The following is a 17,920-nucleotide window of genomic DNA, read 5'->3' on the forward strand; positions in this document are numbered from 1 at the left end:
ATTAATGGAGGATTAAACTGTATTGCACCACATGCAATCAGTATTTGTGATCTGTCAATGGATACTGAACAAAGTGTGACTTGAAGGTCTTGCTTTTCAAAATAAAAATACAATAAAAATACTGAATGTTCTGAAAGCATTAGTTACCTCCTAAGTGTTGCTGTACTGCCTGTACTCACAGCCCTGCCGTTTCCTTGAAGTCTACACATATTTGACTTTGGGCTTGTTGTTTGATTTTTTCATTTGTAGTAGTACATAACAATCAAATTAATTCAATAGCAAACTGTTTCAAATCATATTCTAAGTAGTATCGGTTCTTTTATTCAGTTATTCTATAGTGAAGCAATAGTGTCAATAAAAATAGAGCAATCAAGATTATTTTGGTTTTCTTGCACTGAAGACAAAAATCTACTTACCTCTCAGCCATCTGCTCTTTCAGGATGTTCCTTGTGCATGCCCACCTTTTATTTCTGCAGAATAGTTAAACGGTGTATAAATAGCTTTCTCTGTTTAGTAAGTTTTGATTTTGCATGGAAAAAGAAAGTTCTAGAGCAAGGCACTTTAGATTTTAAGCTGAGCCTTACATTTCACTCTAATCTGAATAGCAGGCACATAAAAACATCATTAGTGGGTAATTGGCTTCTTGGGTCTTACTGTTTCCATAGCAAATCCCTCATTTGGAAAGTATAAAACTGAGTGCTTCATCAGTTTTCATGAGCAAAATACATAAGGAAAATGCAGCCTTGATGAGAACTATTTTGCCAGCAAGCAGAACCAAGCTAGGGATGTGCTCCCTGGGACAGGGATAGTTTCTCCTGTGTTGTTGGGGGGCTTGGGGAAGAGTTTGGCTTTTTTTTCCCTAGATAACTACCTGATTTTTTCTTTATTCGCTTCTGCTATTATTTACTCTGTGTTGAGTACAATGTGGTTTCTTGGCAGTCTACAAAACATCCACATTTATTGCCAAACTCTACAAATTCAGCAGGCATTTTGACTTAGCACAAGCCTAGGTAACACTTTTCTTCTCTTGCTATTTTATGATACATGAAGGATTTAGTTCAAAGAAAAATCGTACAGTGCTAAGTGATCCATTACCATGCCTGGCATTGCTGCAGTAATTATGCTCTGGAAACAAAATGTCCTTGAAATCTCAGGTCATTATGGTTCTTTCAGCATTAAGTCTTTTGCAGTTGGTACAAAGTACAAGTGGTACAGACAAAATTTAACTATATTAATCCCTTTTGTTCCAATGCTTATTCATGCTACATATTCTTGCCAGTTAATAGACTATCCCTCAGGTTAAAAAGCTGACTTTTACTTTCATTAAAGACAGCATCAATTAACAAATAAGCACTTGCTCACCTACTGTACAGAATTTGCAAATGCAGCTGCTTTGATTTGTCCAGGAAAACAGTGTATTTATCAAAGAAATAGTTTTGAATTGTTGGAAATTAAGAAGTAGCTTTGTGCAAGAAGGTTTGGTTTTGAAGGAGGTGGTTTCATCTTAAAGTACTTGTTCTCCAGCTCAAAATCTTCTGAGATACAGTGGAACTAGAAATGACAGATACTTGAATCAAATACTGTTTAAATAATAAGCAAATAGGGAATCAACTCTTAAGCAGTCAGCTGCCAACTAAACAGAAATAAACTTACATAAAAATAGCATGCAAGTTTTAATACCTGGTTGGGTTATTTCAGTTTATTGCAAATATATTCCTTAAGAGCTGATCACTGTAAGCACCCAGTTATAAGTCTAGTAGCACATACATTCACATCCTCCTTCACACAGCTGCCTTTACTTTGGACACAACCGTTTTGCTAAGGTAAATGTCTCTCTCTCTAGGAATTTTATTGCAAATTTGCCATGAGTTCATGGTGCATGACACTGCTGAAACCTGACCCGTGCTGTCATTCTTCCTTTTTGTATCCCAGATGTGTCAGTGATGGGTGGGTCCTAGGGAAGAACCCACAAAGCCTATACTTCCTCTAGTCTGAGATTTTTCTGTATTTTATTGCCAATCACCACATACACACAAATGTTTTAAATTAGGCTGTGAAGTGAAAGGGTTATAAGATTGCCTAGAGACTCCAACAAGTTTTCTAGCCAACAGTGCTGAATAAAGTCCATTGCTGGAACCATTGCCAAGAAATTCTTTCACGTAGGCCATGAAAAGACCACCCCAGTCTCCCAATTCAGCACTCTCTGGGGCACTAATCAGCTGGAGCTCGTTGTACTATTATGGATGCTTGACATGTGAATCATGTTGATCAGGCTTCTCCCTTTGTCTCCTCTCTAAAGTGCAGCAAGCGAAATGTGGAGAGAAGGAGGTCAGATCCACTCTGACTCTATCAGCCTGCCTCATTCCATCCAGGAAGTCTAGTGCAGGGAAGGGTGGACACCACCTCTGCTTGGGTTTTGTTCTCTGGAGTGTTGTGTGGGCAGACATGAGGTGAATAACAACAATCTGCCATCTTTTTTCCAGGGTTTTGAATCCAGGTCATGAATCCAGGGGATTCATACAGTGTAGAAGTTGCACAGAGCTATTTGGCTACAGACTCCACAGAACAGAATTCCTCATGGAATGCCAATCCAGTGCAGCCCTGAGGTGAAATCAGCAGGGGCCAGGAACAAGGCACTCCCTGCTGTCACTGTAAAGCAGAAATGCTAGTTCTCTTAATTCTGAACTCGGTTCTAGGCCAGCTCTACAGGCAGATTCACAGGTGCACTGCATTGCCTTCACACTTTGAAAAACATGGCAACTGAAGAAATCCTGGCTAGAGGGAAGTTGCCCGTGTGATTTCCTGCCATCCCTGCCTGCTCCACCTGATCCCCTGGTGCCTGGCAGCTCAGGGGAAAGGAAGGTGAGAGGAAAGCTGAACCAGAGAGAATAGCACTGGAAGAAATATCTGTCTGCCCTCTACTGATGCAAGTCTTAAGCAGTGCTACAAAATTACTGTAAAATGAAGCTGTACCCCTGCCTGATGCTGTGTAAAGAAGAAACAAGGACTTAACATGTTAATTTTCTGTTGTTTTGGGTGATGTTTTCAACAGAGCACACTAAACCTTTTGCAATAACATGCCACTAGCATCAGAGGTATTTTCCTTTAAACAAGGCAAGAAGTGGGGAGAAGTGAAATATCTTTTATTAGTTCAGCTGGAATATGTCACCACTGGAACTAAAAACAGTGCCCCAGCTCTGGGAGCATGACCTTGAGAAGACTTCATGTGCCCAAAATCACCTTTATTTTTCCAGCCATATCAGCTGGTTAGTAAAAGGTATTGCCTCTCTCAATAAATCTTGCTTTATTTATTGCCTTAGACTATTGTAACTGCAACAACATTATCAAATTATCAGGTTAAACAAGCATAATCAGACTTTCCTGTACAGAAATAATCTTGGTTCTCAAAAGATTGTGAAAATGTATACAGTAAACAGCATGAAAAAGTTTCTCTGTGTCTTACATGGCTGCATTTCCATTGCACTGCCCAGTGAGAGACCTGTGAAGCTGCTGGGGCACCCTGAGTGCTGAGGCCCTGGTACGAGACAACAAGAATTTCAGTCATGGAGGGTAGCAGGGAGCTGATGTCACTGTCACTTTTTTCAGTCAACCAGAAACCAATTATCCCTGGCTGACAGGCCAAATGAAATCATTGGGTGGAAGGAGATGCCAGCTATCCTCCCCTAGATTAGGTAATTGGGGCTTTATTACATTCAGACCTGGTGCTGTTTGTTGGGCCACAGAACACACCTAAGAGCCATGCTGGTCTGTCTCTCTCTCTTTCCATCTTTTCCATAAGCATTCATATATATTTTAATCCCTGAGAAAAGTATCTGTGTTTTACATTAAAAATGCTAATCTTTTCATATATATAATATTAACAGATCCTTCTATCTATCCAAGTTTATAGAGAACATGAGATTAGGAGTTCTGCCATGGAAGGCCTCAGGTGGCAGCTTTGTACTGATTTATACTTAAGATCTCAGGTTTTTATCTAGTATTCTTGCAAAGATATAGAAAGTTTTTAGCTTATACTTTGGAACTTAAGAGTGTGTTTGACATAGTATCAGGCTGAGTTACTGAGGGACTGCCTAGTTCACTGCATGGATTGTTTGGAGCAGAAGTCAGGCACTAAGGTGTCAAAGTCCCCTCTAGTTCAGGTTAGCACTTTGAGGCCCTCTGAGGTCTTCAGGAACACATTGCTTGCAGTGACACAAGGAAGTGGTACTGAACTAGCTAGTTCATTTAAATTACCAAGGTTAAAATCTGCTTACATTGCCCAGTAGAAAGCAGAATGTGGTACACAGGGTAAGATACAACTACACTGCATGTAAGAACCTGGGTGTACAATGTGCTCAGTAGTTTTTATTGAAGAGGAAAAAAAATACATTTGCTATTGAAGACTTTTCAGAAAGAGAGTACAATGCACTGAAGCTTCTGAATGGGATAAAAAATTGGAAAGCTGATGGTGGTAATTCCTTGGAAGGTTAACACATGAAGCTGACAAATTACCAGCAGCTATTAAGGCTTTGTGCCTTCAGAAAGTATCTGGTGTGTAATTATAAGGACAGCTACAAGCACTCAGGCCTATCAGCTCAGTGTTTATCAAGGCTTCCCAGAGCTCTTCTCCTTCCCTTTGTGATGAACCTTGACATGGTTACAGTTGTCAGGGAACCAAACTCCAGCTCTCTGCTAGAGAGGCAGGGTACTTCAAGGTGTAGGAGAGATTAAAATGCTGTTCTGCACCCTCCTGAATCACTAGCCATGTAATTTGAAGAAGCAATTTGTTTTGAATTATGAAGTCAGAAGTGTGTATAATCTACAACACATTTTCCCCAAAAGAGATACAACTGCAGAAACTCAAGGATGTTTTAGTGTTAAATGAGCCTTCCAACTGCCATTCTTTATTTGTCTGAATTTACATATTCCATGGTGTATTGCCCATTTACTCACAGTCAGGATAAAAGGCTGCAGTTATGAAGTCCTGTGTAACTCTCCCCACTGTTAGAAACAAACATTACATAATGAAAACATTATATCTGTTTCTGGAGCAGCACTATAGTGTGAGAATTTCAGGACCCTATTTAATTTTAGGTGACATTCATTATCTATTCTCTTAATTACATTTGAATAGTAATTACAATATTTTCCTAAGAAAGTATAATTAGATTCTGATATCAAGAGGCAGACTACAAGTACATTAATTAGGCTTTGAGACCACTATTAAAAACCTGGAGCAAGATAAAAGTGCTTCCAGTCAAAAAAAACAAGCACACAACACAGAGAAAAATGTTTTAACCGAAAAAATAAGGAAATACAGAATGAATTATGCATTGTTAGCAATCCAATGCACACAAACAGCCAGCTTGTACAACAAGCTTATACAAGAAATGGCTACAGGAAAGTTATTTTTAAGGAATGATACTAACCAATGTAAAAAAAAGCTAACAATTAAATGACAACCGAGCTAGTAAAATGTCTGTATAAATAAATGCAGTGGCAAGAAAAGAACTTGTAGTCATTCCAAAGTAAGCATAACCCTATGAAATAATCCCATAACAATCCCCTTGTAAGAGTGACCTTCCCAAATGAAAACATGAACCAAACCCACTTGCTGCCTGGGGTGGCACTGGAGCTAAACCCCTTTCAGTGAATTTGGCACATTATGATTGATTGTACATGTCTCTTTGGTGTAGTTTGCTGCTATCCCAAAAGTAATGTTATTTAAGGAGAAGCATTCATTTCCAATAAAAACAGTGGAGGGGGAGAACCAGTTTGCAAATTAATTTCCTTTTATTAGGCAAACTATGGAGCAGTGTAGCCTTCAAAAGGCTACTTGCTTTCCTTCTGGAGCAGTTATGGCTGCTCATTCTTTTCTGTGGCTGAATTTTATGCCACTCATCTGTTTGCCAGCCTCAGCCACAACAACCATGGATGTTTTTAGGGCTGTTGGGCTCTGTGGCAAAAGAGCTGACAGGAACTTGGGTGACTTTGCATGCTAAAGATCTGATATTGCTTTTCTTCTGAGTGGTTTTTAAATTCTGTTTCCACTAGTGCATGTTATTTGAATCAAGAAATGGAGAGGAGACTTCAAAGTAAATCTGGGAGTGAGATTGCTTTCTTCTCCTTTGAAAGTATTTTTCTTTTTCTGAACTAAACCACAGATTGAAATCTTTAATATTTGTTTATTACCTTGAAAATATGTGATATCAGAAGTGGCTTGGATTAGTTGAAAGGTTTGATTGGAGGAATCTTAATTTATGCTTCAAACTTTTCAAGACACCTTATTTTACTTGTTCAAAGGAAAAAAAAAACCAAGAAGGTAATACGTTTTAAAATAGCCAAAACTTCTTTTTCAGCAATTTTAAAATAAAATATGCTTTAAAAAACCTCACAACTACACACACACACACACACACACACACACACACACACACACACACACACACAACATACAGAAAAATAAAGTACAAAACCTCACCCGTTTCCTTCTGAAAGGTTTCAAAAATTTCTGGCCAGCTTCACTTCAAAGACCTGGTGGTTTTAGAGAGACCAGCATCTACCTTTGAATTTCTGCTCAGTGTTGGGAAAAGGGCTCTCACATGGCATACAGTACAAAACAACTGTACTTAATTTTGCTCATGATAAATGTGAGTGGATAAATTCACCTATTATTGCTAGAGAATGTGTCAAATCTGCATCAATTTGGCCAGATAGCAAATTTTTCTTTCCTTTCTTGAATTACAAATATGACACCTATTTTCAGAATCACTGTGGCTTGTGGCACAAAGAGGAATATGGTCCTAAAGAAATGCCAAACTGTTAGAGAGTCAGACTGAGTGAGCACAAACTGAGCAGTCTGTTAGATTCATTATTTCCACAGCTTCTAATGGAGGGAAGAGCAAATACAGGACATCCTGCATGCCCAGCCTTCAGAGAGTTCATTCCATTCCTGGAACACTTGTGATTGCCATGTCAGAATGGAATTTGGTACCATTCTTGTGGGCTATTGATTTCCCAGCTTATTTTAAGACTCTTATAGAAGGCCATGTTACATTAATCTACTTCACCAAATTAATATTGAAGTCTGACTTTGCTGCTGCAGGAGTCAAAGGGGTCAAGGTTAACATGGCTCACATTTATCCATTCTTCAGTAGTCAGATGCTGCCAGAGACTGTTTCATTCACTCAATTAATCTTATTTTGGACAAGTGAGCTGTATGAGCTGTGTCTTTAGACCACAGTCCATTTAGCAATCTGCAGGGCTACATTTCTGAAAGAGCTCATCATTTGCCATTCTTCAAGCATGTGAGTGCCCATAGGTTTAGCTGGGGACTAAAAGTCTTCAAGAAGTGCTGTGGCTGTGTGCTGTGTGGAGCTTCTCATCACTCTGTCACACCAGTGCCAACATCCTCAATTCTGAGTGCAGTTGAAGCTAATAGAAAATCTTACCCTGCCAGCATGGGGAGCTCCTGCAACACATATGGGCCACGTTGCTGGGGGGATTTCTTGTTTGCTGCTATAAACACATCTTGTTTAAACAACTTGCTTATAGTCAAGGCACTGAAGATGAAGTTTGACAGCAAAATCTTTTTTCCCCGATAATGGTAATTACATTGGAAGCACTGGCTTAGAAATTCTTGTACCTCAGAAACTTGAAACTTGAATTCTTGAAACTCAGAAACTCTCAGATTTAGAAGTCTCAGTCCCAAAAAAATGCATATGGTGAATGTTGGTGCCAAAGTCAAATCTGGGTGTTAAGACCACAGGTCTCAGCACCTGCCCATGCACAACAAGCATATTCGCCCAGGCTTTCAGTGTATTGGAAGAACTTACTATTAAAATGCCATAAAGAAAAAGGAGAGAAAACATGAAAAATACTTGATATTCAGGAAATTGGAAATCACTGCATGAAGTTCATCATATGCAAAGATCTCAGCTTGCCCACACACAAAAATTAAGATGCAGTTCAGCAACAAATCACCTGGTGATTTGAGGGGCTCTCTGGACACTGGAAGAATCTAAGTCAACTACAGTAGCAATGTCTCCTCCTTCCCCCTCTCACATCCAATATGATGCTTAGAGGTCAAACTGTGCCCCCTCCATCCAGGGGTGTTTTCCTTTCACTGGCATTGGAACATGGTGACATCACATACATCATCATCACTGAGGGCAGCATCACCACCAGTGGCTGAAGTAGGTGTGAAATAATCAAAATCAGCACAAGTTTGGAAGCCAGAATATTTCATTTTACCTTGTGAACAATGTAATTCAAACTGACAAACTTTCAGGATTTAGTTCAGTACAAAACTGCAGCCTTTGAGAAAGGCATTGGCATTAAGATGAATGCTGTCTTACCCAATCTTAGCAGAAATTTGAAATCCCTTTGGGGCACCTACTGCTGCTTATTGTTCCCATAATATTATCTAATACTTTAACACAGAGGCCAAGATTTCCAAGCAGAATTTAGTGCTTGCCACGATCCACACCAAGACACTTCAGAGATGCCTACAGGGAAATTTTGCTTTGTGCTTTCTGGAAGTCACATCCTTTAGCTGAAAACCTGCAAATCCAGGAGATCCAGATCGTCAGATGCTTTTCAAAACCTTGTCACACTCAATACACAATGACTGAATACAGAGGAGGGGAAAAAATATAAGGGATATTAGAGATCATGAAAAATTAAGAAACTTCTGATTTTGCCTGTTAGAAAAGTTACTTTTTGAGTGTTATGGTGTTTTGCATTGCATACTTAACCACCTCAAAATAATTTATCACTGCAAGTACAGTGAAGAAAACCAGAGTAAGAATTAGTTTTGTGTCCCTCAGCCCAGTTCTTGGCCTGTGAAACTAACTCTCTTGTAACTTTTCTCTATTTGCAAAGACCAAAATTCAAACAACAGTTTTAGAAGCATCTCCTCCTTCCCAGCCTCTCCACTTGACTGTAGTCATCATCCTGCCCTGTCCCCAGGACAACTGCAATGCTTACCAGAAGTAAAATGTTTACATGCAAAGTGTGTGTTAAAATCAAGCATATTGGGTTACTAATTCTGCCTTTCTGAGTCCTGCTCTTTCTCCCCCTCTACACTATTGCCTGCTGGAATTGTTGGGTCTAAATTCCTTCTAAAACCACTTTGTATTGATCAGATGAAATCATGCTACAAACCTATGTAGATCTTTTCCAAATAGCTTTGAAACTGTGGCTGAACTATACAACTATATCCCCTGAAACAGATGGGATTTTTAATTTAATTCCAATACTTTCATCTTTAGGTCTTTCTGGTTTGTAGTATGAGTTACCTCACCCTGAAGGAAATTAAAAAAGAGAATTAGAAGAGGATTTGTAAGACTGTTAACAAGTCTAGTCTGCTGAAGTGAAAAGCACAGAGGGAAAAATAAATGTACAACCCATTTAGAACTTAATACATCAGTGCTTTTGTAAAAACACAATTTGCCTCATTTTCTCAAGCACTCTATAACCTTGGCACTCACAGGAAGCTTATTGGTACAGACAGAAACTTCCTGATTAGATGGTTCATTAGCAGCAAGGTACAGAATACTAATTGCCAATTTTCATCTGCATTGACAAGGCCTGACCTAGCATTCATCTGATTGAAATTGCTTCCCTGGTGATGGCTCTTGCTTCCCTGCTTCCTGATTCCAGCTTCCCAGCCACACACAATATGATAAAAACATTATTTCACAAAAAATCATCAAATATAGGTGAATCACACACTTTATTGACTGCAAGGGAATCCTGTCCTGCCTTGCACAGCCTCTTTGTTTTGCCTGCCTATAGGTAAAATAGGAGAGACTTCATATGAAAACCAAAACAGCTTTCATTGCTCCCACTATTTCTATCACATCCACAATTAGATCTGTCTGAGTAAATCAACTTGACACTCCTGTAATCTTTGCTTAAATTTGTATTTTAGGTTGGCACATAGAAATCCCTCATTACTCAGTAAGAAAGTGGCTACCAGGGGAATCAAAAAAGAAGTCATAATTTCAAAAACTGTTTTACATTTAAGAAAGCAATATGCTTGGCAGGTCTTGCAAGATAATTTTCAGATAAAGCCCTTCAGTTTCATAAAAAACATTAGTAATCTGAAAATAGGCAGAACCGACAGGTCATGCTCTGGTACTTTACTCTGGCTGGGAAAGACATAAAAGGAGCACAGCAAGAGTTCAAAACCCCAAATATTTGTACACCCCAATAAAAAGGAAAAGAAACTTCAAAAGAAGTATCATTTATAGACTAAGAAGTTAAATACAGTCATCAAATATTTGCTGCCTCTGGAAAAGTATGGACCAAAGGAAATTCCAGTTCCCTCTCGCCCAATTCTTTTGTGGGTGGTTATCTTCACAAACTTTGCAGGAAATCAATGCAATCAGAGTTGTTCTTGTTGCAAAGAGACTAATTAAAATGCAAATAGATCTACAGTGGTTTTGTTAATGAGGTAAACAATTTCCTCTTACAATACAACCCCATCTACAAGACCTTTCAGCCATCCCTTATTCACACTGGTTTATCCATTGCCTTGGTTTGTCCTCTCATAATTACCCAAAATGCAACAAGCTGAAGAAAAAAATTACCTATCAGTTGGTCAATAAAGAGGTACATAAAGTACCATAAACAGGAGGATGATCTGGATGACTTGGTCAGGTCCATTGTTCTAGGAAACTCCATCATCCTCAGTTTTCAATAAATACTTCAGAATGTATTTCAATGCCCAAACCAGGATGTCAGACCAGAGTGACTTCAGGCCTGAATGCTCTATAGTTTTTATAAAGTAAGCTCTCACACTGGTGAACTGGGAACACCAGTGAAATTTAGAATCCCAGTTTCATCCCTGATGAAATTCAGCAAGAACTGAAGAGAAGATGTACACAAGAAGCACCACTGCATATGAATCAGAAAATGAAAGACCCTAGGGAAAATCAGGGACTATTTTAATAATAGAGGCTTTCTGCATTAGCTATGCAGAACTGGGGACTGAGCTAATATAGGCTGGAGCTTGTGCAGGAAATCTAATGCTATAGGAAATCTCTATATGAACAGAATCACAGGAATATATGGTGGGAAGGGAGCACCCGCTGAAAGCTCAGCTCGTTTGAGCAGGTCACAGAGGGCACTGTCCAGCTGAGTTCTGCATATCCAAAACCTCACCAGGGCAGATGTTATCTTCAGCTCAGTCACCCTTCCACTCCTCCATGAAATCACCCACCTGTTCCTGACTATTACCAGTGCCGTACTTGCCAGTGAACAAAGGGGTTTTTAATAAAAGCTTCAGGTTAGTCAGCATCAGGCATTTTGTAAAATCACATCTTCCACTTGCAAGATAATTTTACACTTCACATGAATTACTTAACTATTCTAATTTCTGTTCATTTTGTAGTTTACTTTAAAGCTACCAAAACATTGGAAAAGAAGTGCCAATTACTTAGGAAAATCACCCATAAATATATTTGATCAAGAAGGCACAGGATGGCATCAATAAAAATTGCACTTTAAATTGGAGCAACACTGAACAATCAGAAAACATGCCTAGCAGTGAGAAGCAGAAGATACACAATTAATTAGTATTGCTGTCATCTGAAAATTGAAAACACTGCAAGCAAAAGATGTTAGATAATGAAATTAGTTGGACAGAGTTGCATAAAATGTCTTAGAAGAGATGACACTGACTAGTGTAGTCTGATGCCACACCACTCTGTCATTTTTGCATGGAAGCAATCAGAACAGAAAAGGCAGCAGTTAAGTGAAAGCAAATGACAACACAAGCCCCTTTTCCCTGAGAAAATGGCACAGCCTCTGACTTTTGTGACTGCAGAATCTCATCAAAGCTAAGCTGTACTGAGAAATTTCCATGAGTAATTTCCATGAGAAAGCATGGAAATTCCATTTAGATGTTATGTTTCACTGTGTACAAATGATATGCATGCAGAAATTCAAGCCTCCTCCTGTAGGCAACTTCAAGGAATAAGGACAGTGATAAGTTAATTTAGTCTATTCCCCATTAAATTCTGGGATATGAATAGCTCACGAAGAAGAAGAAACATTTGAAAAGAGGCTTTGGGAAATGCAGAGCTAAGTTTCAAACAGGTTAAAAAAAGCTCTTTTGGTTCTAAAAGTTATTACATTTTAATAAATTTAGAAAGACCTAGGAGGTGTTCATATACTAGCTGTATGTTTTGTAATTACCACAAAGCTACACAGTATTTAATTCCAATGTCAACATGTGTTAAGACAATACATTTAAGTTCTCAGACTGGTGGCATATCCTCATATCTGAAAACTCCTAAGTTTCCTTAGAGTACAGATTTTACAGGTACTTGTGTATTTTTCAGAAAAAAATATCCAGATTTAATAGATGTCACTGTTTTCTTGAAATACTTAACATATATCCCTCAGAATTGAAAACTTTGTATTTGCTTAAATTTGGGGTCTTCCAGAATACTCACAAGATTTCTTTTTCAAATTGACAAGAATATGAATCCAGAAAATATTGTTGTTCTAAGTAAGTTATATGGTGACAAATTTAAATAATAATGCACTTAAAGCAGGCAATCAGCACTGAGCTAAACTGCATAATTTAGCCTGACAAAGGAATTCCCTGATGACAGTGGTATTTTCATGCTCACGTTGTAATGATTATATATCTTACTACATAATTTCAAACAGAAACAAAGTAGACAGATGGCAAGGAGAAGAAAACATCCAAACAACTACAAATGTAAATATAAAAGAAAGGGGATTACAAAAAGTGAAAGAGCTGAGAACTACAATTAGCCATTTAATTATATTTAACTTGATAGTTATTGAAGTACTTTCCACTAGGACCCCCATTGATCATAATGCTCATAGCCCATGATATTTGGCCAGGAAATCCAGCCTGGGCTGTCATCAGAGAGATCAGAGCTGGAGAGTGGACAGGGGGGCTCAGGGGAGGGTGGAGGCTTCCTGGGAAGCAGATGATGGAGCTGCTTGGACTGCTGGTGCCAGGAGAAGGGAGAGAGGGTCTGGAAAGGTTTACCACAGGGTCAGCAGTGGGTGAGTGCAGCTACACATAAAAGAATGAGATGGGAAAGAAGGAGGAGCTTTGCTGCAGGAGAAATTTTTAAATTAATCAGTTTACTGAGCTTAATGAGTGATGTGAAAGTACCTACCTATTATAAACAGCTTTAGTGAATTCATGTTGGCATCACCAGTCTGCTCCCTACTCATCTGAGACTTTCAGCATATACTTGACTTTCAGATTGTACTTTGTTCAGTTAAGTGTACATGTAAAATTAAACTCAGTATCAAAGGCTTCCTCAACTGGGGATTAGCATTCTGCTGAACTGGGGAGGACAAGCACAATACCAAATGTATTGAGTGTTACCTGTTTGACAGTAACATAATGTAGCAATGACCAGGCAGATTTTTCAGGCTTGGGAATGCCTGGATTTTCACTGAGGCAAGGAGGGTAAGTGCCAAGAGCCAAAGGAGGATTGCTAGGGGTGAAGGTGGTGGAAAGAGGAGATTCATTGCCAAACAGGCAGCTCATCTCTGTCTTGGCCTCAGAGCCAGACTGGTGCTGTGGCACCCATTGCTGTGGACACCTAGACTGGGTGTGTGAGGTGCCAGAGGTTGTACTGGATCATGGTAGGAGTACAGCCCCTGGGGCTGCTGCTGTGTGCCCTCACCTTCCCTTCTGCTAGAGCAGGACCAGGATTTCATCTGAGAACAAGGCTGTGATCCACAGATGAGGCACTGCACAGAGAGTGCTGGGCACAAACAGACATTGCCTGTGCCATGGGGGGCAGCTGGGGAAGGCACTTAATAGCAGCTGTTTAATACCAGCCCTGGCTAAACCAAATGGAGACCATGCCTGCCACCATCCCCTTCTCTTATCAATCCTGCTGTGACACCTCCTGGTTCTGTGACTGGTTCCTCCATTCAGTTCAAGATTGTAACACAAGCTGATGAAGCTCAGAGGTCCTGTGCCAGCTCCTAGAGTCTGCTTTTCAGCCACTCCAGATTAAACAATACCAACAAAACAAACAAAAAAAAATAGTACTGAGTAAGAGAGTGGGCTAACATCTCACTAACTAAAAAGACTGAGAATGTGGATGTTTCACCTTTTCACTTCACGTGCTAACGGCGTAACATAACAGAAAAAATTCAGAAAGCAGAAAGTGTTTGTGAGCTGACAGTGCAAGGAGACGTCAAGTGTTTGCAGCGTTGATGAGGGGAGCCTCACGATGAGTGCGGCGGGTTTGGTGCAGATAAGGAGCGCTGGGGTTCGGGCTCTCCGGGCGGCGGGGCCGTGGCTGCGCTGCGGGGCAGGCACAGCCCAGCCGAGCGGAGCGGAGCGGAGCGGAGCGCGCCATTCATCCCCCGCGGAGCAGAGCGCACCATTCATCCCCAGCACGGCCGGGGACAGACTCCGGTCCAGCTCCCACACAAATCTGCACCGGGTTTGAAAAACCACTCGGACCTGCCGAAGTAAGACCTTGACAAGCACAACTGCCTTTAGAATCCAAGTGTGCAGGTTTGCAGGCTGAGGAGGGGCACGGGCAGGGATGGCTCGTTGGGAGCCGGGTGCCCCGGGTGCGCCCTTAGCTTCAGACACGAGGAGAAAGCAGTGAGCATCAGCACCAGCCCTTTGGACAACAGGCAACTCGGCAGAGGATGTCCTATCAGGATGAATATGGCTCATTCAAGAATTAACTCTCTACTCATCTTCTACCTCAGTTTTTTGCTGCTCATCCATTTAAAAAGTAAGATTTGCACTTTTTCTTATTGTTCTGACATGTCCTCTGGGGAGATGGCTAGAAATGCACTTCTAGCAGAAAGCTTGTGTTGTCAGAAGGCTTTAAAAATTTGATGGAGATGCCAAAAAAATTTGGTCCATGAAACTAAGTTGTATGAACTCGTTGTTTGATAGCTTTCCTGATCTCCATGCTTCGACTTTTTTTTTTTTAAATAAGGAATGAAAGCATTTTGTTGCTTCACATATTCAAAGTACAGTAATAAATTATTTTGCTAAAACTGTACCTATACTTTAAAGTCTGCCTTTTGATACCACTCATTCAGTAAATCTAAACCTTTCTGATTTAAATCTAAACTTATTTATCCTTTGCTTAAACTGTTCATGTTATGTTTTCCAGTAGTATTGGTTTATTATATATACTTTCTAAACTACAGCCTCTAGAGAAAGCAGTTATTAACTGTGTTGTATTTAGTGTTGTAAAATATGCCCATTATGAGGGAGCATGACAGTCCAACTACTTTTATAGAGAAAAAATGTTCTCGGCAAACTTCCACATAAACAGAAGTGTGCAAAATAGAGGAAGTCACAATGGGTTTCCTTGATAATTTTGTGTCAGATGGCTGCGAGTAAATGCAAGCCAAGGAGGCTAAATGGCCTCAGCTGGTGAGGCTGCTGTGTGTGTGTGAAAAGCAGCAGCTCTTGAACATGTTTAAAATGAAGATCTGCAGGATGTGTGCCTGAGGAGGCTGTTTGATTTGTGTCTGTTGCATGTGAATAGCAATAACACAAAGCTTTGAGCAGCTGCCATTAAACAAGAAGACTTGGCATTAGTGTTCAGTGTTGTGTAATCTGGGTCACCTTCTGTTGCTGCATCACTCAAATTGTTACTTGGACAGTTTACAGCCCAACATAAATTAAAGACTAAAAAGCAAACAGATGCAGTTGAATCAACCAGCACTGAAAAAAAAATCCCACGCTTGAAAATATAAGAAAAATACCGAATGTCATAGAAACATCATTTTATGCTAGTAATTTTCTTTTTGGGGATGTACTGATGTGAATCAGGGAAACCAAAGGGCTTTTTCTAAATTAATTCACAACAGGACATACCCTAAAAAAAACCAAGCCAAAAACAAAAAAACAAAACAACAAAAAACTGGACCTTTAACTTCCACGAAGTAATTTTCAAAGTTCATCCTGTAGGATGAACAGCCAGAAAGTCTCTAAGAAAGAGTCTGCTATCTAAGTAAAGGAACATCATAGTAGTTGTGTTAGTTAAGAAAATGTCTTTTTTCCACGAGGCAGGAAAATCAGAACAAAATATAAAAGCTTTGGGAAGGGGAAATGAAAAGTTAAGTTTTATAAATTAAGAAGATCACATTAAAAACATCATGCACAAAGAAAACATCACTAGAATGAAAACAAGAAAAAAGCCCCCAGGAATCAGTTTAAAGAGAGAAGATAAATACAAGTTTTGGCTTTCACCTCGGGTGAGCATTGCTCAGTGCAGGATGCCAAAGGCAAGGAAAGTAATTGTGTGTCATTTTATGCCTTTTCCTTAGCCCACTTACCTGGGATGACAGCTCGGATGTGCAATGGGTGTTCTCTGGGTTCTGGCCATATGGCCAGTCTCAAGCAAGGGGCTTTTCAGTCTTGGAGAACTTTCTCAGGTGGAACTGTGGCTGTTGTCACAGTGTGACACAAATTGATATCCCAGGATGGAGCAGCTGCATCAGGAAGCAGAATCAGGCTCAGGACCATACCTCTACCTCTCAGTGCAGTGTATTTAATGATCTTGAGAGGTGTTTTCTCTTTAGAAAGCTTGTACCCCCCCTGAAACTGCTAACAATTTCTGTTAATAAAATCATAACTGTGAACAGATGAGACAAAGGTAGAAGCAGAACTGACTGCAATTACTTCCCTACTTAAAAATTAAAGCTGAGAAAGACCAAGACAGAAAAGCTGAGGATAAAATGGAACAGAGGTGATTGATGATATTATTTATAGAAGTTGTATCTGCCATTATGTTTTTAAAATCAGTTTACTGGATTTGTCTTCTCCCAGAGGATTCTAATCTTAAGTCCTGCTTAAAGGCAGAATGTTCTTTATAACTACTAACTCTAAACAATTTGGAAAATAAATAGTATTTAGGAGCCAAGAACTCCGGATGCAAGCATTCAATACAAGTTGGGTTTATATGGCATTTTGTGAACATCAGTTATGTCTACAAATCATACTAAATGAACCACTCACAGAAAATTAATCTGGGGGCATCCAGAGATGCCCAGCTCTGTGTGAGGAGGGACCAAGAATCATTATGTACAACAGGGACAGGAAGCATGTCCCAAGGCCAGAACAGCACTGATAACTCATTGCTGCCGTACTATTGTCTAACAGGAATTACAAGCATGAAACTGTGGGCAGGGAGTTGCTAATGAAATAGAGGAAGAAGAATTCTGATAAATACAGGTACATTTACACATCAGTTTTGGAAGTCATTCTATCTGAAGTCAAGTTCAAAATCTTTTCATTCAACATTTAAGTACTGATTTTTTAAACAAGTTTTACAATGGATTACCTATCACTACTGCAGAATTGTCTTCATTTTGGGAAAAATATAGACAAGGAACATTTTAAGGTCAAAATTATTGCCCATGTATACTGTGGATGCCCCATCTCTGAAAGGGTTCAAGGTCTGGTCTAGTGGAAGTTGTTCCTGCCCACAGCAGGGTTGTTCAAACTAGATGATCTTTAAGGTCCTTTCTAACCCAAACCATTCTGTGATTCTATTTATCTCCATTTTAGTAACCTTCCAGCAGAGCTGAAAAAATGTATTATTTACTTCAAAATCAATGCTTCATAAATTGTTCAAATGTTCATAAATTAAGAATGGAAATTCATTTGGGATTGCTGTTAATGTGAGCAAAATATCTGAGCTTTACTTGCAGTCTTTTTCTACCCCTCTGAGATGTTGGCACTATGCAATTTTTCCCTGTGGACAAAAACTCTTAATTTCACACAACTATTCCCATTACTCACAAAACTTCTAATTACTGCTTAATTACTGTGTTAGGAATAAAGCTCTGCTTATAAAGAGATTTGTGGTTTTGCTCACACTGCTCATCCCTCATGCACACCCGGGTGATGTAAGGAGCTTTCCAG

At 39.6% G+C, this 17,920-nt stretch overlaps 1 protein-coding gene across 2 annotated transcripts in view; it reads left to right on the forward strand.

Annotated features, from left to right (window-relative positions):
* The first annotated feature begins 13,889 nt into the window (after positions 1-13,889).
* CRB1 (crumbs cell polarity complex component 1) overlaps positions 13,890-17,920 on the forward strand; it is a 97,487-nt gene continuing 93,456 nt past the window's right edge. Inside the window, exon 1 of one of the 2 annotated variants that reach the window (XM_071436018.1) lies at positions 13,890-14,765. In XM_071436018.1, coding sequence (XP_071292119.1) covers positions 14,690-14,765 — 76 coding nt within the window. In that variant the 5' untranslated portion in view covers positions 13,890-14,689. The remainder of the gene's footprint in view (positions 14,766-17,920) is intronic. The other variant, XM_071436017.1, reaches the window with a different exon arrangement.

Source organism: Agelaius tricolor, unplaced genomic scaffold (genome assembly GCF_023055355.1).
Source record: "Agelaius tricolor isolate 1412-34295 unplaced genomic scaffold, bAgeTri1.0.p SCAF_11, whole genome shotgun sequence".
NCBI classification, from domain to species: Eukaryota; Metazoa; Chordata; class Aves; order Passeriformes; family Icteridae; genus Agelaius; species Agelaius tricolor.